Source organism: Grampus griseus (genome assembly GCF_964374135.1).
Source record: "Grampus griseus genome assembly, chromosome: 16".
NCBI lineage: Eukaryota > Metazoa > Chordata > Mammalia > Artiodactyla > Delphinidae > Grampus > Grampus griseus.
Window position 1 is genome coordinate 74340008 of NC_139010.1, and position 24034 is coordinate 74364041.

At 41.2% G+C, this 24034-nt stretch overlaps 1 protein-coding gene across 3 annotated transcripts in view; it reads right to left on the reverse strand.

Annotated features, from left to right (window-relative positions):
* CACUL1 (CDK2 associated cullin domain 1) overlaps positions 1-17122 on the reverse strand; it is a 68760-nt gene extending 51638 nt beyond the window's left edge. For all 3 annotated transcript variants that reach the window (XR_014297934.1, XM_082674373.1, XM_082674372.1), the window contains exon 1: positions 16554-17122. Coding sequence is in view for 2 of the 3 variants with exons in the window: in XM_082674373.1 (XP_082530499.1) it covers positions 16554-16914 (361 nt within the window). In the remaining variant the exon portion in view is untranslated. The remainder of the gene's footprint in view (positions 1-16553) is intronic.
* Between the last annotated feature and the right edge of the window lie 6912 nt (positions 17123-24034).

The following is a 24034-nucleotide window of genomic DNA, read 5'->3' on the forward strand; positions in this document are numbered from 1 at the left end:
AGGCTTAAACCTTGAAACGCATAAGATAACAAGCTCACACAGCCTCAGTTCTATTGAGAAAGTACTACAACTGACCTTTACTAAAATAAAGTGAAATAAAATCTAAAACACATGGAATAGCTGGAATCTAAGGTTCAGGAAATACTATCAGATTGCTAATAAATGAGAAACTATTAGGGATATGTAATTCATACCAGGCAGGAATAAATATGTTCAACTCTCATACTTTGTTATCCAAGTAACTTATCAACCCTTGACACATTATGTGTTTATTATCAATCTTCCTCAAACTACACATAAGCCCCTTGGAGAAGGAATTCAGCGCTAGAGCCCCAGCTCCAAACTATCATATGATAGGTATTCAATAATGTATGTGAAGTAAATTAATTTAATGGAAGTCAAAATAAATGTTTAATATAAAAAGTCCAAGGCATACTACTTATTAGTAGCTCTGGAATTAAAAATTGAAGTGCATTTGGTTTCACACAGGCTAAAGCAAACCAGGTAAGCCCTACCAGATATTCCTTTTGAGTTTTTTTTCTTGTTATTTGTTTGTAAGGGGAGGATGTATTCAGAAACTATAGCAGGTATTATTAATTCATTCTTGGTCTACTGCAAAGACTGGCCACTACCTACTATCAGTGGCTCTCAAAATCTGATACCAGAGCAGCATCAGCATCACCTGGAAACTTGTTAACTTAATGTAAATGCAACCTGCCAGGCCCCAACCCAGACTTAGGGAGTCAGAAAAGTGGGGAGCGTGTAACACATGATACAGAAATCCATTTGAGCCTTCCAGGTGATTCTTTTTTTTTTTTTTTTTTTTCCTGTATGCAGGCCTCTCCCGTTGCGGAGCACAGGCTCCGGACGCGCAGGCTCAGCGGCCATAGCTCACAGGCCCAGCCGCTCCGTGGCATGTGGGATCTTCCCGGACCGGGGCACGAACCCATGTCCCACTTCATCAGCAGGCGGACTCTCAACCACTGCGCTACCAGGGAAGCCCCCTCCAGGTGATTCTTATGCCGGCTACTTTGAGAACCACTGCCTAATGCTCCTATTCAAGCTCAGGACAGCCAAGGGTCACAGGTGCTCCTCTGTTCTCCATTGCTAGCACGTGGTTGTTGGTTCCGAAAAACTCGAACTGGAGAGTCAAAGGTGTAAATGTAGCACAGAAAAAAATTTAAAGGGCAGCTAGGAACTGTTTTATGTCCAAAAAGCATTAAAGTTCTACTCTTCCATGTCCCTTCTCCCCACCAAAAAGGCCACTTTCATTAAGAACTGGCTCCTTAAGAAGAATACAGTATTGGCAATTATGAAATAAATGATTAAGCCCAATTAAACAGGCTAAATTGTGTCTCAAACATAGTGACCTTTCAGATTAATTGCAACTAATTACAGTTAGATAATCTGACAGATGGACTAGTAGAAAAAAGCTCTAGGCCTTCCTTTTAACTCTGGCTAGGGAGAAAAATTACGACTTCTTGTTGTCACAGCAAGCCCATAACAATCTTGTAAATCTGTGTGGTCCAAAACATTACCACCTGGTAGAATATTATTCTTCCTCCAGCACAAGGGGATGTCTGAAATCTTTCAAGTAATGGACAGAGAGAAGCTGAAGGCCAAGAACAAAGCCTGCAGAATGGGGAGAAGCCTTTGGGAATAAAGAAAAAGATCAGTCAGAGTGGAAGAGAATCAGAATCAGAACAAGGCTGTGTAGTCTAACAAATAAATGGAGTTTTACTCTTTATTTAAAAAAAACAAAATCCCTGTTACTTATTTCTCTCAAAAGGAAAATAATTTGATCCTGGCAAAGGAAAAAGTAACACTTAGCTGCTCCTAAGAGAACTGCCAAGTTGGGAAAAAAATAGTAATAGAGGTGACCAAATCCTTTAAAGATCCTTTTCCATATTAGGGGGAAAAAAACAAAAGCTGTGCCAGCTACTCGGGTATATTTTGACTCGCCAGTAAAAGATGATATAGCTAATGTCAAGTCCTAATGAAGCAACTGTTTCTGAAGTAAGCTAAAAACTTTTAAAAGTTATATGCTCTATGGGGAGTTTCTAAGTTTTAAGTTCTAAATTGCACGTGTTTGGGAAGTTTCTAAGTTATAGGGTTTGGGGTTTAGGGTAAGTTACATTTATATAAACAAATAACTAGATAACATTTTGGTCCAGATAAGGCTTATAACATACTAACTATATGAAACCATATAACCTGCTTTGCCTTGTTTCAAATGACATGTTTCTTTCCCCCAAACACTGTAAAACTTGTATAGAAAACACACTCCACTGTTGTTTTACTGCTTAGAAATGACACATTTCTCAAATTGAGGAAAAAACAGAACAGTAGAAACTTCCTTCATCACTACTATCTTAGAAAGTAGCTGCAGTGACCTACCAGCAAGATTGAAATCTATCAATACATTACTTTAGAATAGTTACTGCACAACATTATTCTACAATTACAACATCACATTTGAGCCTGTGACACAGTTCTCACTATGAACATGTTATGAAAGTACATATATGAAAAGGTCAAGTGCTATTAAAACATCCATTATGGCTCCAACTCCAACTAATCCAGAATCTCACAATATTCAAATAGAAAGTATCTGCTCAATTGTGATTACATTATGTGCAAACCATGCTAACTGCACATCTGCCGTAGTTTTAAAATTCTGTTTTTCCTGCAAGATTTAAACAAGTCAAACTCTCCATGGCATTAAGACCAGGAAAGTAACTCTGAAGTAGCAGCATAAGGCAGTGTGTGCTGAGGTGGAAACACCAATAGTGAGCTAATCCTGCCCTGCAGGACCCTGAGAAATTCAGGACCTAAGGACAGGATACAATGAGCGAGATTTAGAGGCAGAGAGCTGGTGGCTGGAGTGGGAAGGGTGAAGATTGGTTGCAAGTCTGTAGACTAAACTGTAAAAAAGAGAAGAGTTATCCTGCACAGAAACTGAAAGGTAAAAGCTTCGGACTCCAGGACAGATACATGGCGGGTGGGTGTGTGGGTGTGTGGGAAGCACAGGGCTGGCAGATTTAAGTAAAGTCAAAAGTCAAAATAAGAAATGTTCAAACATCTAACCCTGCTCCTTTTCTTTAATTCTAGAATGCCATCGGCCAGGAGAAGTGTCTTTACTTCCTGCCCCACCTACCCAACCCTACCATTCTCCCAGAAAGGAAGAAGATCCTTCCCTAGAGAAACGGAACAGCCCCTGAGAAAAGACATTCACATACTATTTGGCAGTTCCCCAAGAATAGCAGCTTTGCATCCAATTAACCCGAAGTGAAGCCCAACACTGAACTACCAATTAGCCTTTTTCACTTTTAAATACGAATAGACAGCTAAGGATCACGAATATTTGCAAAGTCTCAGACATCAGAGATCAAAACAAACAAAAACTGCAAAGATAAAAGCAAAGAACTAAAAGAACAAAAGAAAACTTTTTTAAAAACCCTATAATTACTATGTTGAGAAGATAAAAATTAGTAATAGTAATGAAAAAGGAGAATTCCAAATGCTCTTAAAATTAAAAATATAGCCATTGTTAAAAATCCAAAAGAAGGGCTTCCCTGGTGGCGCAGTGGTTGGGAATCCATCTACCAATGCAGGAGACACGGGTTCGAGCCCTGGTCCAGGAAGATCCTACATGCCACAGAGCAGCCAAACCCATGTGCTACAACTACTGAAGTCCGCGCATCACAGAGCCCATGCTCTGAAGCGGGAGAAGCCAGCGCAATGAGAAGCCTGCACACCACAACAAAGAGTAGCCCCTGCTCGCTGCAACTAGAGAAACCCCGCATGCAGCAATGAAGACCCAACACAGCCATAAATAAATGAATAAATAAATAAATAAAAGCATTTATCTCATCATAAATGCCTTTATCATAAAAAATTCGAAAAGAAAAAAGTAAACACCTAGAAACTCTCCTAGAACATTAAGAGAAATAGAATATACTAAAAAATAGTTAACAGACTTAGAAGATCAAAACAGGAAATTCAACATTTGACTACCAATAATTCCAGAGAAAAGGGAGAAGAGAGAAAATGTAAAGGGAGAAAAACACTGACTCATTTACCTAAGAAAACATCCCAATAATTTTCCAAAGGGAAAAAAAGACCACACGCAAAATAACAAGAATAAAAATGGCACCTGAATTCTCCACTGTAACACTGCAAGCTTAAAGTCAATGAAGCAACACTTTAAAAATTACTTAGGGGGCTCCCCTGGTAGCACAGCAATTGAGAATCCGCCTGCCAATGCAGGGGACACGGGTTCGAGCCCTGGTCCAGGAGGATTCCACATGCTGCAGAGCAACTAAGCCCGTACGCTGCAACTAGTGAGCCTGCGCTCTGGAGCCCGGGAGCTACAACTACTGAGCCCATGTCCCACAACTACTGAAGCCTGCGTGCCTAGAGCCAGTGCTCCACAACAAGAGAAGCCAACGCAGTGAGAGGCCTGCGCACCGCAGTGAAGAGTGGTCCCCACTCGCTGCAATGCACAGCAACGAAGACCCAATGCAGCCAAAAATAAATAAAATTTAAAAAAAATCATTTAGGTAAGAATTCTATACCCAAACAGTCAATCAAGTGAGCATTTTTATATATTCAAGACCTGATATTATTATCCATACACATTTTCCCAACAGACTGCCAGCAGATATGTTCTGTACATACACACACATACATGGGAACACACCAGTAAAAAGAAAGACATGAAGTGAGGTGGCCAAGACGGCAGAGTAGGAAAACCCTGAACTCACTCCTCCTCCCATGGATACACCAAAATTACAGCTACTTACAGAGCAACTATCTATGACAACGGCCTAAAAACTAGCAGAAAAGATATTCCACAACTGCATACCTAAACAAGGAACCACAATGAGCTGAGTAAGAGGGGGTGAGACGCGGTATTGTCAGGACTCACAACTCCAGGTCAGCGATCCACGAATGGGAGGAATATCACAATCAAAGAGGTTCTCCCCAAGGAGTGAGGATTCTTTCTGAGCCCCACATCAGGCTCCCCTGCCCAGGGTTCCTGCATCAGAAAGATGAGCCCCCAGAACATCTGACTTTGAAAACCAGCAGGGCTTATGTCCAGGAGAGCCAGAGAGCTGTAGGAAACAGACTCTGCTCTTAAAGGGCATACGTTAAATCTCACACACTTCAAATCTCAGCACAGAGGCAGTAAATTGAAAGCAGCCTGGGTGAGACCCATGTGCTGATCCTGGAGAGCCTCCTCAGGAGGCAACTGGAACTGCCCCTGGGGATGGAGATGCTGGCAGTAGCCATTTTGGGCAGTTCGTTCTACCAAGATAACACAGCACTGGCAAGTGACGTTTTGGAATCCTCCCCCTAGCTTATTAGCACTGGGGGCTTACCCGCCCACCAACAGGCCAGCCCCAGCCCCAGGGCCAGGCAGACAGCTGGGAAGCCTACCTTGCCCTCCAGCAGCCCGGCAGCCACTGCATGAGGCAGGGCCTCACAGTCAGGCTGGGGGCCAGCCCCGCCTACCAGCACACCCACCATAGCAGTCCTGCCATAAAAGAAGGGCACAGGCAGCCCTACGGGGGCACCCCGTGAGCATATAGCTCTGGTGACCAGAAGGGAGTGTGCTACTGGGACCCACTGGATGTCTCCTACATAAGGCCACTTCTCTAAAATTGCGAAATGTAACCAACCTAACACAGAAAACTGGGCAAAATGAGCAGACAGAGGAACATGTCCCAAACAAAGAAACAAGACAAAACCTCAGAAAAAGAACTAAACGAAGTGGAGACAGGCAATCTACTCAACAAAGAGATCAAGGTAATGATCATAAAGATGCTCCCTAGCCCAGAAGAATGGATGAACGTGGTGAGAATTTCAACAAAGAGCTGGAAAATACTGAGAACCAAACAGAGCTGAAGAATACAACTAACTAAAATTAAAATTACACTAGAAGGAATCAACAGATTAGATGACACAGAGTAACAGACTGTGATCTGGAAGACAGTAGTAGAAATCACCCAAGTTGAACAGAAAAAGAGAAAAAATAATTTTTAATAATGAGGATAGTTTAAGAGACCTCTGGTACGACATCAAGCATACTAACTTTACAGGGTCTCAGAAGGAGAAGAAAGGCGCAAAGAACTTGTTTGAAGAAACAGTAGCTAAAAACTTCCCTATCCTGGGGAAGGAAACAGACATCCAATTCCAAGAAGCACAGAGACTCCCAAACAAGTTGAACTGAAAGAAGTCCACGCTAAGACACATAATAATTAAAATTGCAAAATTAAAGAAAGAATCTTAAAAGCAGAAGAGAAAAGCAACTAGTTACATACAAGGGAACTCCCATAAAGACTCACAGCTGACTTCTCAGCAGAAACTTTGCAAGCCAGAAGTGAATGGCATGATATTTGCAAAGTGATGAAAGAAAAAACTTAAAACCAAAAATACTCTACCTGACAAGGTTATCATTCAGATTCGAAGGCAAGATAAAGAGTTTTACAGACAAGCAAAAGCTAAGAGGTCAGCGCCACTAAACCAGCTTTACAAGAAATGATAAAGGGGTTCTCTAAGCAGAAAAGGCCACAACTCAAAATATGAAAATTATGAAAGGAAAAATTTCACTAGTAAAGACGAACATATAGTAAAGGTAGTAGATCAGCCACTTATAAAGTTAGTAGGAAGGTTAAAAGACAAAAGTAGTAAAATCATCTAAAACCACAATAAATAGTTAAGGGATATACAAAACAAAAAGATGGAAAATACAACATCAGAAACATTCAACATGACGGGGGGAATAAAAATGTATCGTTGTTAGAAGGCATTCAAACCTAAGAGATCATCAACTGAAAACAATCACATATGTATATATGTTGTACCATATATACAGCTTAAGATACGTGGTCAATAATATTGTAATAACTTTGTATGGGGAGAGACGGTTACTAGATTTATTGTGATGAACATTTCATGATGTATGCAAATCTCAAATCACTATGCAGTACACCTGAAGCTAACATAATACTGTACATCAACTATACTTCAACTTTTAACAAAACTTTTAATAAATAAATAAATAAAAAGGAAGACATCAAGTAACAATCATTCCACCTGTTGGGAAGTCCATGAGTGGCAACTGTGGGCCCTAAGAAATAAACAGGAACAAGAAGATTAACAGCTCCACAAGCAGACAAAAAGGAAATACTGATTAACTGAGCATTTCAAAAACACCAGTGACAGGTATATGGTGGATGTGATAAAGATGTTGAAAAACTTTAAGAATCAGTTTTTCAAAAACTATGCAAGTATAAACAAGGCAACTTAATAGCAGAGTTTGATGTGAAAGAAAATGTAATCTGAGTACACTCCTGGCCCTTCAGTGATTATTTAGTTGTAATGTAAATAGGGTTTATTTTGAACCAAAAATTGTGTTATTTAAAGAATTAAAGAGGTAAGGTGTGTAGAGGTATAAGAGAACTAAAACGTTGTGGAAATAACAGGTCAACAGGTAATATAAAACTAACTAATTAATTAATAACAATATTAACACATTGAAATGTGTGGATAAATACAAGACAACTAAATGAATTAAAAATAATTGACTCTGGGTCACAGGTCCAGGAATGGGAAGGAACAAAGGAAGGAATCACTGATTTTCATTATATATCTTTTCATACAGTTTAAGTTTTTAAAGTATAAGCCTATATAAAAGCAAAGTTCTGTGCTGTTTTGTTCTAAGACCAAAGAGTTTGGTGAAACTCAAATCCTCAGAAAGGTAAAAACAAATCTGGTGAAACTAAATTTTTGTTTCAGCACTTCCAATATTCTAAAGTGCATGAAATGAGAAAGCTCAGCTTACCCACTGCCTACTGGACCTCTCCACCCAAATGTTCCACAGACAACTTAAAAAAGACACACACACACCCCTACCTATACGCCTACCATATCCTTATCCTCCCTTCTTCCCACCCAAATTTTACAGACTGTAGTCCCCAAATGTTTCCAAAGTCGGAAACCACCTCTCTTCCAATGCTTTATTTGTTCAGGCTGTCATCTCTTGCCTAGACTACAATAATTAAAACCCCTAACCAGTCTCTGCCTCCATTCTCTCTCCTTTCTAATCTATATTAACATGCTAAGACAAATTTTACCAAGTTGACTCCCTTAATATACTTCAGCAGCCCCTATTCCTGAAGAAGAAAATCCCATCTCTAACCTAGCATGCCCTTCGCATCTAGACCTTTCTATCGATCTAGGTTTAATTTGTGCCACTCCCTCCTCACACCCTATGTTCCTACAATAATTTCAACTCTGGGTCTTCCACACAGGCTTCTCCCTCTGCAAAGGAAGTCTCTTCAAGCCCAACCCTGCCACCTCAGTCCTCCTAACAAACTTTTATTCATTTTCAAAGATTCTTTTTCCCTCTATGCTACCATGTACATACAAAATTACCACAGAACTTAATTATAATGTATCACAATCATCTGTCCATCAACCACCACACTAAACTCTGTCTCATTCATCACCAGAGGCTAAAATATTACCTTGGCATACAGAAGACGATAAATAAATATCTGTTTGGATAAAATGCCATTCTAGTCAGCACACCTGCAACTACAAATTACTTATCTATACTCTCTTTTTTTTTTTTTTTTTTCCGGTACACGGGCCTCTCACTACTGTGGCCTCTCCCATTGCAGAGCACAGGCTCCGGATGCGCAGGCTCAGCGGCCATGGCTCACGGGCCCAGCTGCTCCGCGGCACGTGGGATCTTCCCGGACCGGGGCACGAACCCGTGTCCCCTGAATCGGCAGGCGGACTCTCAACCACTGCGCCACCAGGGAAGCCCTACTTATCTATACTCTTAACTACAGAGGTTAATAGGCAAACAACTACAAAAGTAGGAAGAAAAATGGAAGGCCAGTTTTCCCTGCCAAGGCATATTATAAAAGAATATCCACAATCATTTTTTATATAGCATTTAACAGTTCACAACGTGATTATATATGGTCTGCGGCTTACAGAGTTACAGTTTAAAGAGAAAGTGAACAGCATTCATTTTCTTTAGGGATTTGGGACTGGGCCTTATATAAACATTACAATGGCTTTCTCTTACAGTTTCATCACTGTCACTTTGTGCAATTCATGTCAAAAAACGGCAAGACAAGATCCCCAATGAGATCCTGAAATTTGGACAATCGATCGATACCACAGTGATGCTTGCTGCAGCACAACTCCACTAAGCTGGAAGGCAAGAAGATACCAAATAACCACCACGGATGCTGCGAACAGTGCATATTTTAAGGCCTGAATACATTAACTGATTCACTTGTAAAAGAATCAACCAATCTGGAAACGCAGGTAGGACCTGATCAAGTAGAGCAACTTTATTTAGGATTTACTAAAGTCAGTTAACACTTTCACTAAATTCAAGTCAATTTTAACATACTTCTGAGTCATTAATTTAAAGAAAAGAATAATTTCATTGAGTTCAATTAAAAAATACTGTGAAGCTTTTATTCATCTGGAGAAGCTTTTGGTGCAGTGGATTCATAATTATCCTGAGATCATGGCACAGTACCATCAGTCAAGGCAAGATCCCACCCCACCCCCCTTCCATCTAGCCATTCAGTGCCTTTTATCCTCATGCTCCAGTCCCACCTGCCCCAACACATTCAGACAGGGAACCATTCTAGCCTGTTTAATATATCTGGAATATAAACAGATGTGACATATGCTACATCTGAGCAGAGGCTTTAAAAGCCATTGTGTGTTGCTGTCCACTCTCTTCTCTTTGTCTCTGCCAAGAGTGACAGGACCCAGAAAAGAGCTGCGCTTCAGAATGAGATGACACGTGAAAAGCCACAACCGTCAGCCACTAACACAACATGAGCAAGAAATAAGCCTTTGTTGGTCCATAAGCTCCTGAAATTTGAGGGTAATTATCAAGCTGACTAATGTGCAATGAAAAACTGAACTAAGTGATTACACTTCCGAAATTACATTCCATCAATGAGATACATTTGAATGAGATTTGGAAGGCCAAAGGGAGGCAAAGGACAGATTATTGCTGCTGGTGGTTCTGGCAAGTAAGGTTAGAGACGTCAGAATTTGTGGCAGCCGAACTCCAAGTTCCAGTGTCTGGTCACCAACTTCAAGGATGAGGGAGGCAAGTGTGATGATGTAAGAATGGCGGTGGTGGCAGCAGAAGCAGCAGCCTGTCCTCTGGAATGCAGCTTTAGGCGAGCAGCCTCACTGACTTCATACCTCTGACCTTTCCGACAATTTACAATGGACCCAATTTCTGCTATTAGATCTCCTGTTGCTTTAGATACCTAGAGTATTTTCTTGCACTGAACTGACTGATTAAAGTATTTGGTACCAGAGTAGTTACAGGACACAGACTCTTAAAAGCTAGGAACCTGGCTTTGGTTTTCCAATCTAGTTGGATTTAAAGGCAATGATGACATTGCCACCATTAGATAACATAATACTAATAGTACATGGCATGTAGCAGCAAAGAATTACTTACCACCTGTAGATACCTGGAATAAAGTTCTTCTTGAAGAAAACAGCATGGCAGACTGCTAAGTGCATTATGATGGAAATAAGAAAGACAAGGACTGTGGAGTGGGCTGATTCTGAGGACAGGTGAAAGCTTTAAGAAAATGATTAACTCAATAAACAGAGGACCAAAGAGCATCCATGAATGCATAAAAGAACCTTTTAATTCTTATAGGTATAGGGTTGATACAGCCAAAAATCAAACAGTGATTCTGCAAGTTACAGAATTACCATATAAAAATAATCTCTTAAGTAAAAGTTAGGGCACTGATTGTGAAATGATAAGACCCTGAGGCCTGAAATGGGGTGGAGTTTGATCAATCTGAGAACCCTGACCTCACAAAACTCACTGAGCCTTCCCTACCTGAGAAGCACCCCTCCCACCCAATATGAGGCTAATCTTTACTTGACTGAAGCCCCTGCTCCCTTGCTGTAATACTGACTGGAGCCTTGCAAGGGAATGCAGATTCTCCTCATGCCTTACTCCAAGCAGCTCTCACCGCCTCTAAACCTCCATCTATTATAAATCAAATTTCCCAGGGGAAGAAGCACCAAATCTAAACAAACAGGAGCCAGCCTTCATTCCTAAAGAACTACAGGCATACCTCATTTTATTGTACTCTGCAGATACTGCGCTTTTTACAAAGTGAAGTTTTGTGGCAACTCTGAGTCTAGCAAGTCTATCGGCGCCATTTTTCCAACAGCATTTGCTCACTTTGCATCTGTCACATTTTGGTAATTCTCGCAATATTTCAAACCCTCTACCAGCGAAAAGATTATGATTTGCTAAAGGCTCAGATGATATTTAGCATTTTTTGGCAATAAAGTATTTTTCAATTAAGATATGTTCAATTTTTTTTTTAGGCATAATGCTATTGCACACTTAACAGACTATACTATACTGTAAACATAGCTTTTATACGCACTGGGAAATGAAAAAATTCGTGTGATTCACTTTTTTGTGATATTCACTTTACTGCAGTGGTCTAGAACAGAACCCATAATATCTCTGAGGTACACCACTGTGGACTCTCAGAAGACATTAAGAATTCTAAAGACTGAAACATAACTTTAGGTTAAGACTTAAGTTATCAAAAGGAATACACTTACTGAAGGTTCTTCATTCACTGCAGTATCTCAAGAAACCAGATATGGTTATAACAATTTGCTCAGTTAACTGACTGAAACCTGGACTCAATGACAGTCTATGTTAAAAACATTTGGAACTCTTGCTGAATTAACAACAGATTAGACACCAGAGACAACACAGCAATAGAAACTATCTAAACTGAAGCAGAGGGGGGTGAAAAAGCTGAAAAAGATAATGAACAGAGCCTCAGTGATTTAGTGTACAATAACAAGTGGCGTAACATATATGCAACTGAGGGGCATGGGGCAGTAATTCTGAAAAAATATAAAATGAATGATAATGTTCCAGATTTGACAAATTCTAGAACCCCACAAATCCAAGAAGCTCAAAGGACACTAACAAGAATAAGCCTACAGAAAACTCTACCACAAGGAATATCACAATCAAATTAAATTTGATTTAGTGAAAGATAAAGTGAAAATCTTAAAAGCAGCCAGAAAAAAAGGACACATTACTAGAGAGGAACAAAGATTCGAATATTCAGACATTTATTAAAAGAAATAATGCAGGCCAGAAGACAACAGAAAGACATCTTTAAAGTATTGAAAGGAAAAACAAAACAAGATTATCAATCTAGAATTCTATATCCAGCAAAAATATCCTTAGAAAATGAAGGTAAAATGCTTTTGGGGACAAACAAAAGCTGAATAAATTCAAGGCTAAATCCCTTGGCAATTTTGGGCACTGCAAATATCTTCCCTAATTCTTTCATCTGTCTGTCACTGAATGAAAACCTTTAATTTTTATATAATCAAAGTCATTACTTTTTCACCTTTGTAAGTTTTAGGAGATAAAACTCTCCCTAGGGAAAGAGCTTCTTCAACATTGTCTTCCATTAATTTTATAACTTTTCCTTTCACATTTAGATCTTTAATTATCCATAGTTCATCCCATCTGTGGTGGTAGGTTTTTCTCCATAAAGTAACCCACTCTTCCTAGCAACATGACTCCTTTCTCTGATGATTTATGATACCACCTTTATCTTAAGTTCCTGAACATATAGGTAAGTCTCTGCTCTCCAATTTGTTCCCCCAGTGTATTTTTTAGGTTCTTGCACTTATACTAGTTTTTATTACTATAGTTTTGAAACAGTATCTTAACCTCTGGTAAGGCAAGCCCCCACGAAAGCAAAACTTTAAGACTGATTTAGCTATTCACAGATTTTATCCCACCTGCCATATAAATTTTAGATCAGGTTATTGAGTTTGTCAGACAAACCAACTGGAATTTTGACGGCAGTTTAATCAAATTTATAGATTATAATGGAGAAAACTGACTTCCTTACAACAATAAGTAATCCAATCCCAAAAGCATGGAAAGTTTTCCCATTTATTTAGGTCCTCTTCTAGCTCCTTATTAAAGTTCTCTCCTTAAAGATCTTATGTACTTAGGGTAATTCCTAGAGACTATAGTTTTCTTGCTATTATTGTATACAATATTTACTTTTTAAAAAAAATTATTTATTTATTTTTGGCTGTGTTGGGTCTTTGTTGCAGCACGCGGGCTTTCTCTAGTTGCGTTGAGTGGGGGCTACTCTTCCTTGCGGTGCGCGGGCTTCTCATTGCGGTGGCTTCTCTTGTTGTGGAGCACAGGCTCTAGGCATGCGGGCTTCAGTAGCTGCAGCGCGTGGGCTCAGTAGTTGTGGCTTGCGGGCTCTAGAGTGCAGGCTCAGTAGTTGTGGTGCACGGGCTTAGCTGCTCCACAGCATGTGGGATCTTCCCAGACCAGGGCTTGAACCCGTGTCCCCTGCATTGGCAGGCGGATTCTTAACAATTGTGCCATCAGGGAAGCCCTACAATATTTACTTTTGATTACCTTTACTAACTGGTTATTGCTAGTGTAGTAAATGCTACTAACTTTTGTAGGGTGATCTTAAGTCCAGTAACCTTGCTAAACTCTTACTAGTTCTAATAGCTTCTCTTGATTCTAATGGTTCTTCTAGATAAGTGATATTACCTGCAAATAATGAGTTTTATTGCATCCCTTCTTATAATTTTTCCCCCTGTAGTGTTCGTCAGAACCTTTCTTATGTTAAACAGTAACAATGACAGAGGGCATCCTTATCTTGTTACTGATCTTTTTATTTATTTTTTTTGCCGTGCCACATGCAGGATTAGCTCCCCAACCAGGGTTTGAACCCGTGCCCACTGCAGTGGAAGCGCTTAGTCTTAACCACTGGACCACCAGGGAAGTCCCTTGTTACTGACCTTAAAGTAAATGTATCTGAAATTTCTCTGTTAAGTATTATTATTTGCTGTAGGTTTTTGGTAATGACCATCATTCAGTTATCCTGCGTTCCAAGCTTGCCAAGAGTTTTTATCATATATGGGTGCTGCATCTTATCAAATCATTTTATGGTATCGAAATAATGATGAATTCTCTCCCTTTAGTCTATTTTTTTTAAACTTTTTAATGGGAATTTTCAAGTACATATACAAAAGTAGAGAGAATGATGAACCCATATACTCTCCTTTAGTCTACTAAGATAAATTACATTAACAGATAAATGGATGTTGAACCACACTTACATTCCTAAAACAAACTCTATGGATCAAGATTCTTTTAACACATTGTTGGGTTTGAAGAGCTAGTATTTTGTGTAGGATTTTTACATTTATGCTAATAACTGAAAACAGATGTATAACTTTCTCATATAAACTTTACCTAGTTTTGGAATCAAGATTTCACTAACTTCATAAAATGAGCTTGGCATCTCTCTCTCTCTCTTTTTCCTATTTCCCAGAACAACTTTTAAAAAGGAATTGTTTTTTAAAAAGGAATTGTTATTTAAAAGCTCATTGCACCTCAATTATAAGATTATCTTCATCCAGAGTTTTTGAAAGGGGACGTTTTACTATTTCAGTTTTTAGATATTTATTAGTCAGCTCGGGCTTCCCTGGTGGCGCAGTGTCTAAGAATCCGCCTGCCAATGCAGGGGACACGGGTTCGAACGCTGGTCCGGGAAGATCCCACATGCCGTGGAGCAACTAAGCCCATGCGCCACAACAACTGAGCCTGAGCTCTAGAGCCCGCAAGCCACAACTACTGAGCCCGTGTGCCACAAGTACTGAAGCCTGCGCGCCTAGAGCCTGTGCTCCGCAACAAGAGAACCAACCCACTGCAATGAGAAGCCCGCGCACCGCAACGAAGAGTAGCCCCCGCTCGCCGCAAAGAGAAAAGCCCACACGCAGCAACAAAGACCCAACGCAGCCAAAAATAAAAATAAAATAAATTTTAAAAATATTTATTAGCTCAAGCTATCTACTTCTTCTGTTACCAACTTTCATAGTTTGTAGTTTTCTAAGAATTTACACATTTCCTCTAGGCTTTCAAATTTATAAACCCATAGCAATTCATAAAACTCTTCTTTTAAACACCTCATGTTTGTACCTATTTCCCAGTTATCACTTATTGTATTTGCATTTAAAAAATCGGAGGTCCGTTTAGCTTAATTTCAAAAAACAATCTTTTGGTTTGGCAAATCTTTCTTTTGTTCCTAATTTCACTAATTCTTGCTCTTAGCTATATGCTGTTTTTTGAACTCTTAAAATGAACTTGGTTGAAACACTAAAGCAAGTTTCCTTCAGCATTTAGATAAGTCACCCTGCCACTGTGTCCCAGGTCTGGTTTCACTACATAGACTTCAACACACAAATTATACAATATAAACATTATTTTCATGTACCCATAATACGGAAAAAATCGTAGACAAATCTTACCAACCATACCTACATATGAATGTCTCTGACTAAAGCAGTATCTTGAAAGCAAATAAATAAGATTATGTGCTTGTTCCAAAAAAAAAAAAAAAATGTGTAAGACTATGACTATACATCTGAACCAAGGCAGATATTTTCTCTGCACAGCTAACTGGACAATTACTGGTACAGCTTGATAAAATTAGCAACTAGAAATGAAATCTCCAGTTCTTTACCAGATGCCATTCAAAACTTGCAGTTATTAATAGGAGAGAAAAATCTCGCTATGACAGTCAATTTCCACCATCACCAGCCCCCAAAAATACCACTTAAAGCAAACGCACTTTTCTTCCTAGCTGTGGAAGCATACATCCTTGGTTGGAGACAGTTTCGGTTACAAAACAGATTTTGGTCTTAAATCTTTCTGCCTGCAGTTGAGCGTTAGGGCAGATCACTAACATAAAAGTTCAACATTGAACACAATCTTAGATTTGGACACATACCGAATGGCTTATTCTTATGAGTGTAGACTTTGAAAAAGTAATTTTATACATTATTAGCTTCAAAACGGATGTCGCAGCTCCCACTGCGCTGCTGTTACTCAAGAAGCAACTCATACATTTCCCTATCGGGATGCAGAAGGCGTGCACTGGAGAAGGGAAAGAACGAAGCGTAGATATAGGTCAACTTTCTAATTCCTGACTTGTTTAACGCAGACTGGCTAAAAGCACAGAAACACAAGTGGCCAGATTTCTTTTTCCCCTGGTTGCAAAAAACAAACTGAAGGCCTCTCCCTAACGAAACTCGTACAGCCTTATTTTCCCTTCACGTTTGAGGGTGAAACTTAAGGGGGAACGGAGAAGAAAAGAGCTTCCTGATGCTGAGAGATAGCCAGTCATGATACGGCTCGCGTTTGTAGGAGAACTTGGGGCTGTGTGCGTAACCAGGCTGCTCTTTTAGGCCAAGTAATACAAGAAGCCAGGGCCGCTCCGGCGCCGGCCGCGGACACCAAACGAGGCGGGGGAGGGAGACGGGGAGGGGAGGAGAGACCCAGGCCTGAAACAAAGGAAGCGGGATGGCCGAGAGAGAAGGATTCGGCGTCCGGGTGGGAAGGAGAAAAGCCAAGGCTGCAGACGAAAGGTTGTACTCACAGAACTTGGAGGTGGAGGTGTTGATGTTGATGGTGGAGGTGGGGGTGGCGGCGGGGGCCGCCTTGGCCACGGCGGCAGCCGCGTCGCAGCTCTTCAACATCATGATCACCCCATTCGGCTCCGGCGGTGGCCCCATCGGGAGCCCCTCCTTGGGGCCTTTCCTGTCCACGGAGACCGCAGGCATCGCCAGCAGCTGACCCCCTGGAGGCTCTCGGGCAGGGGCTGGGATCGAAGAGGGGGGCGGAGGGGGTGGGGGGGGCTGCCGGAAGCCGTCCACGGCGGCCTCCCAGTTGTTGTGGTTCTGGTCGTCCATCATCGCCTCGTAGCTGCCCCCCTCCTCCTCTTCCATGCTTTCCTCCATCCTGCAGGCCCCCAGCACCCGCCCGCCTCACAGGCACCTGCCGCCCGTCTCAACCCCAGGCCGGGGGGGCACCGCAGCCTCCTCGAGCTCACATCGCCGAGGGCCGGAACGGGCGCGGCGGGGAGGGCAGCGGCGCACCGGGTCTCTCAATCTTGCCCGGCCGACTCGTAGAAACAGGGCTGACGGCGGTGGGCGCTCCAGGGCTCCACTTAGGGAGAGGCAGCCGTAAAGCAGCAGCGCCCGTCACGACATTTTACAGCAGCTTCCAACAGGCAGCTGGAAAGGGCAGCTGGGGGAGCGGCCAGGAGGGCACGTGGTGCGAGGAACCAGCCGCGAGAAAGCTAAACGAAAAGGGGCGGGAGCTGTGAGCCACCCCAACGCAGTACAGCAGAGGTTCGCCCCGCCTCGGCTGGTCCCCTGCGGAGAGGAACTGGGCAACCAGTCAGGAGGAGCATTCGTCGGCTCCGCCCCCGGCCCGGCCTCACGTGATAAGAGAGTTTGGCTGCGCACGCGCGTTCAGAGTTTGGTTACCAGGACTACGGGGAGATGAGCGGGTGACTGAAGCCGCGCGTAAAGCCTGCTCCTCGGTCGGTGTGCCCCAGGCTTCCCGTCTCACCGGTGTTTTTCTCCCGCTCACCCAATTTACAGGGTTTCGCACTGCAGAGGGCCTTGCAGCCCCAGCTTTTGCTTGACCATGGAGCTAGGGGGCCAGTAGAAGCTCCGCTTCGCCATAATAAACGGGTGGGAGTGCCCAGGGCGGCCCTTGGCAGGATTGCTCTTGAGCCTCAGCCCACACGACCCAAACCCTCAAAATCGAGGAAAACAACCGGGACAGCAGAGTGGCTTAAAAAATAAATGTGTTTGAGCTATTAAAGAACTTTTAAAAAGTTCCTTAACTCTTCCGTACACTGAGGCCAGAAATTTTAAACTTAAAAATGCCACTCTCCGTATGCTGTTTCACAAATCTAACTACAAATTTGAGATTATGTATGAGAGTCTTGAGGGACAAGGAAGAAAGATTATGTAACTATTATAATTTATTTGATTCCTCTGCAATAGCAGTATATATATATATATAATTTTATGCGGTACGCGGGCCTCTCATTGTTGTGGCCTCTCCCGTTGCGGAGCACAGGCTCTGGACGCGCAGGCTCAGCGGCCATGGCTCACGGGCCCAGCCACTCCGCGGCATGTGGGAACTTCCCGGACGGGGGCACGAACCCGTGTGCCCTGCATCGGCAGGCAGACTCTCAACCACTACGCCACCAGGGAAGCCCTGCAATAGCAGTATATTATACGAGAATAATGAATCTTTATTTCTACAGATGTGCAATTAGTGTGAAGTGAAGAATCACTTCAGTCACTGAGAAATTGTCTCTGATATACTTCAGTGTCCACATTTGTTTCATCTTCCCTACACATATTTTCCCAATATATTCTGCACTAAATGAAATGTTTTGACCAATCACTTAGAATGATTTAATTTCAGACAATGCTCCCTCATATTAATTAATGGCATATATTTTTTGAATCAGCACACGGTTTTGATTCTCTGGGCCTGGAACCGTACTAATTTTCTGGCCCTGGGACATTTTGGGAATATGAAAATAAATTTTTTTCAAGTAAAAGACACCTGAGTGAAATGCTGAGGAGGCAAAAAAGGCAACCTTAGAAGTCTATGCCCTGCAAGTAGAGAATGTAAGAGGAAAGACAAATTATAGTCTTTTTCAGACAAGCGCTGATAGTTTGTCATCAATAGACTTCTGAGGTGGGTGGGTGGGTGTGCCTAGATAACACTCAATACACAAGATATGAGAGTCATAAATGTGTCTCTAAAAATATGGTCACAAAATATATGAAGCAAAAGTTGACGGAAGTAGATGAAGAAAGAGAAATCTATCATCAGAGTAGGTGATTTTTACATATCTCTGTATCACATTGCAGCGGGTTGAATAGTAGCTCCCAAAAAAGATATCTCCAGTGTCTTAATCCCTGGAACCTATGTGTTACTTTATTTGAAAATAAGGTCTTTGTGGATGTAATTGAAGATCTTGCAATGAGGAGAGCTTCCTGGATTATCCAGCCGGAACATAAAACCAATGGCAAGTGTCCTCTTTAGAGAAAGGAGGAGGAGATCTGAGACAGAAACAGAAGAGGAGAAGGCAGTGTGACCACGGAGGCAGAGGTTGGAGTGATGCAGCCACACTCCGACACCACATGCGTACAGCCACCCAAAGCCAGAGGAGGCAAAGAATGAATTCTCCCCTAGAGCCTTCAGAGGGAAGGCAGCCCCGCCAGTGCCTTGATTTCAGACTTCTAGTTTCTGGAACGGGGAGAGAATACCTTTCTGTTGTCTAAAGCCACCTATTTGTGCTAATTTGTTAACATCAGCCACAGGAAACTAACACACAGATCAAAGGGATCAGAAAATCTTTAAGGGACTAGAGGATTTGAACAACACAATTACCAAGCTTGATTTAATGAATACATATAGAATATCGCACTCAGCAACTGCAGAATATACTTTCCTTTCAAGAATATGTGAAACATTACAAAAATTGAACATACTGGGTCATAAAGCAAGTTTCTCAACATGTCTAAGGACTGGTATCATAGCAACCGCATTCTCTGCCCACTGTGTAGTTAAGTTAGGAATCAATAACCAACAGACAGCTAGTAAACCCCCATACTTCTAGTCTTCCAGTCAACATATGGGTCAGAAAATCATGATGGAAACTAGAAGACATTTAGAACTGAAGGGATTGGTGCTATCACAGCAATATAACTTCCATCTAGTAAGGCCCTACTCCAGGGGGTTTTACCCAGCATACTGGTGAACACTGAACCCTTTACATGTATACTGCCAAAACAATCAATATAAGACATTTATTTAAACTGTAACTGGTTAAACACACCATTATAAAAAAATCTATATTTAGCAGAATACATATATATGTAAAATATATATGTAAGTTTGTTTATGTAAAGAGAAGACTGATTCAAAACATCAATAGCAATTATCTAGGGCTAATAGGCTTATAGATGGTTTTTATCCTCTTCGTATCTTTCGATCTTTTCTATATTCTCTACAGTGAGTCCGTATTATTTTTATAATCAGAAAAACAACCTTAAAGTTTAAAAAATAAAAACAATATTAAGAATGTATAAATTGGGATTCTGTACATTAAAATATTTATTTTGGCTTCCAGAAACAGAAATCTCAAGTAAAACACTGCTTAAAAGTCAAGGCTATTCCTTGGCTAACATACTGATAAGGTCTAGGAAGGGCAAAGGTGAGGCGTGGTTCAGTCAGATCTCCAGCTCTGTTTTCTGCCTTGTTATTCGACCTGATCTCCTCTTCTGCAAGCTTCATCCTTAGGCTGCCAACATATTTGGACAACAATGTCCAGAAGAAGAGGACCCATGACTTCTGGTAGACATCTATTGTGAGCAAGCAAATTCTTTCACAGAAGTCCTCAGCATACTTCTTTTCCAATGTCTCATTGACTCATTCCTGAACCAATCTACATGGCATTTACGCCTGAATTCCAGAGCCATTTACTGGAAAGGGTATGGATTTATTCCTGGAAAATGAGGCCCACCCCTGGTACTCAGAGTGGGACGCAAGAATAAAATCTGGGGTCAAGTAGGGAGGTTGAAATGGGTGCAATGCCCATTATAGGCCCAAGTACCTAAGCCCCAAAGCCTATCCATTACATTACCTCATCACAACCACTCGACTCCCTCCCCCTCATAAATAGCTCCCTAATAAATATATGTATCAAAATTGTGTATGTTCTGATTAGAATCAAGAAAGACAATTACAAAATAAATATGTAGCTAATTATCTAAAATAGTTAAAATGGGGGTGGAGGTCATGGCACAGAGGTTTTGTCATTAAGAATTAGTCTTTGTTTATTATGGCTTTAAATACCTTTATGTCACCTTTCCCACAGAATATTTCATTAGAGTTGTTCAACACTTTTGAATGAATAAATGCATGACTACCTTAAATCTACTTGAAATCTTATTTTATATCAATAGTCCTTTTTTCTTTAGTCAACTCTTAAAACATCATCTGTATGATGAGAGATACATTTTTCCTAAGAGAAAGCAAACTTATTATTGCCATTTTTACATCTTTTCATCCTAATTCTTGCATTGTTAGAAAGAAATGAAATTGCTCAGACGTGAGGAAAAGGAAAGAAGAGATGAGAAATTATATGAAAAAATCCACAGACCGTACATGCTTCCCCTAAGTGGTCAAGTCTAAACTCATTGAATCAGACAAGCTGTGGTAGACAACATACAGACCTATAGATGATGTTTTAATTTTAATTATTTTAATTTCTATTTCATTTTAAATTTACTATTAATTTCATGAAGGCATTAGCACAGAAAAATTTAAAACACAACTTCGATGGAGACAGATAAACTATATTAGGATAAAGAAGAATGAATACTTTTTTTATAATCTCCCTAGGAGATTACAATACAGCATTTGACAAAGAAATGACTTGTGAATGCATAAGGCAATTGGAAGTCTAAAGGCAAAGCTATTGGAATGATCTCAGTTAGAAGGTAAGAGGATTAGAGATACGTAAATAACTCAAGCCTCCATAGCTGCACACTGAGAGTACTGCTTACAGTGAAGATGTGTAGCCACTCGGGGGAGTATTCTCTATTCGATATTTCTTTCCATGTTGGATTTTGTTCCTTCCTTTTATATCTTAGCATCTGAATCCAAATTCCATCCTAGCAGGGGAACAAAGATAATGATGCAGATTCTTTCTGTAAACCTGATGAATCTAGGAGCTGAAGGAAAGGACATCAGGCTGAAGGAGGCTGTAGGATAAAAGCTTTCCCTACCAGCACCCTGTTGCTAGCCTATTCCTTTCACTCAGTCATTCACATATATTTATGTGTTCAGGCACTGTGCTGGGGCTACAAGAGTAAACAGACAAGAAGGGTTTCTGCCCCTCATGGAGTTTCCAGTCCTCTGAAGTGTCCAGATTTAACAGTTAACCACAGGAACCAAAGCCTGACAAGCACAATAAAGGAAAATATTGATACCAGGTGCTATGAGAGGGCATAACAGAGAAAGTTATTTTACTTTGGGTGATCAAGGAGAATCGTCCTGAAAAAAGTGTACTTCTGCCAAGATAAAAGGATGGGTAGAAGTTAGTCAACAAGTTAGGGAGAGAACTTTCCAGGCAGAAAGCATTTGACCTCATCTAGGAACTGAAAGAAAGGTAATGAGACTCTAGTGGCGTGAAGGAGAGAGAAAGGGATATGGCATATGGAGGAAAGGTAGGAAATAGCCACGTTATGGGTACTCTTGTAAGTCCTGTTGAGGATTCTGTGTTTCTGTTTGAATGGAAAAGAGGTAAGGAAGTGCTGTAAGATGTAACTTACATTTTATAGGAGCATCTCACTGCCCTGAGGGGAGTGGCCTATAGAGAAGGAAAGAGTGGAGAGACCAATTAGGGAGTTAAAGCAATACTTCAGGAAAGAGACGATGGTGGCTTGGACTATGGGGGCAGTAATGGTCATAGAAAGATGTGGTAGACTGCAGGTTTCTTTGGGCATTTTAAAAAAATATTTATTTGTTTTTGGCTGCGTTGGGTCTTAGTTGAGGCATGTGGGACCTTTCGTTGAGGCAGGACCTTTCGTTGCGGCAGGACCTTTCGTTGCAGTGGGACCTTTCGTTGCAGTGCTCAGGCTTCTCTCTTGTTGTGGTGAGCGGGCTTACCTGCCCCGTGACATGTGGGATCTTAGTTCCCCGATAAGGGATCAAACCCATGTCCCCTGCATTGGAAGGCAGATTCTTAACCACTGGACCACCAGGGAAGTCCTTCTTTTGGCATTTGAATGGACAGGACTTGATGGGTTAAAGTTTGAAGGTGAGGGAAAGAAAGGTTTCAAGGATGACGCAGCTGCTCTGATATAGATGATCATGTTTCTCTAAAGCTGGGGTTTTGTCAGATGTGTGCAATGGAAGGGGAGTTGGATTAGTTATGAAAAAGATGAATCAGCCATGGGCTTCAAGCTGGATAAGAAAATAAAGACAGATGGGGCAGATGGCTAGAGAGAAGGGAGAGTTGTTTATGGATGAGAGGTCTCCATGATGTTGAAGAGCTACTGTAAGGATGTCTGTCCTTAAGAAACCAGCAGGATAGATGATAACCAAAAGGTAGAATGTTTGAATTAGCAAGTCAGTATTGCTTCTCCCCACCCCACATCCTCAAAACAACAAGCAACAGCTTCTGGATGCCATGAAGGTTTCTGGGTGGTGTCTACCACCTACACACAAGACAGTGACATATCAGAGTGCAACAGAAGCACTTAACTGAAAGAGAAGACAAATTATAACTCCTGAAATCCTTTCCGCTTGGCATTAATGTGATAGATTCTTGCATAACGAAGTATCATCTCCCAGTTGTGCCAAGTGTCCATTTTCGTGTTCTAATTCATAGTCTTGGAGCTACTCCCTATGTTAAAGCAATTTGATTTAGTTGAGACAAGATGAATGACATACACTTGAAAAGTTAAGTGAAACAATAGAAGATCCTCAAGTATGAGTGAACTGTAGTTTTTAGTGGAAAATAAAATTACTTTTTTGTGTATTTGTATTTGCATTGTCTGCAGGTGTTTGGTATGAACTGCTGCTTACAAAAGAAAACCATACACAGTTGTTTGTGTATTTCACTTTTTAAAGCATTAATATTTGTATTTTTAAAGAAAAATTTAAGGGAAACAAAAATGTTTGCACGACTGCAGAAAGCCTTGGACGAAATTTCCCCAAACTAGTTTTTTGGAGACTATTTTTGGCCATTATAGATCAAAAATGCAATCTGAAGAAAGATTTTAACAAATTAAATAACACGCTGCCATCGTTAATTTTCTTACTCTATCTCAGCATTGGGGAATTTGAAAGGAAGATACTTTAAGATAATGTACGGACAGCGCGGCGGCGTGGCCTGAGGGAGGCGAGTGCCCCGTGTGCAAGTGTGGAGAAGAGGCTGCACCAGCGCGGCGGCGGGAGGTACCCCCGCCCCCTCCGGAGACGCAGAGACGCGCTGCACTCTCGCGGCCTCGGTCACCCGCTCAGCTCCCTGCC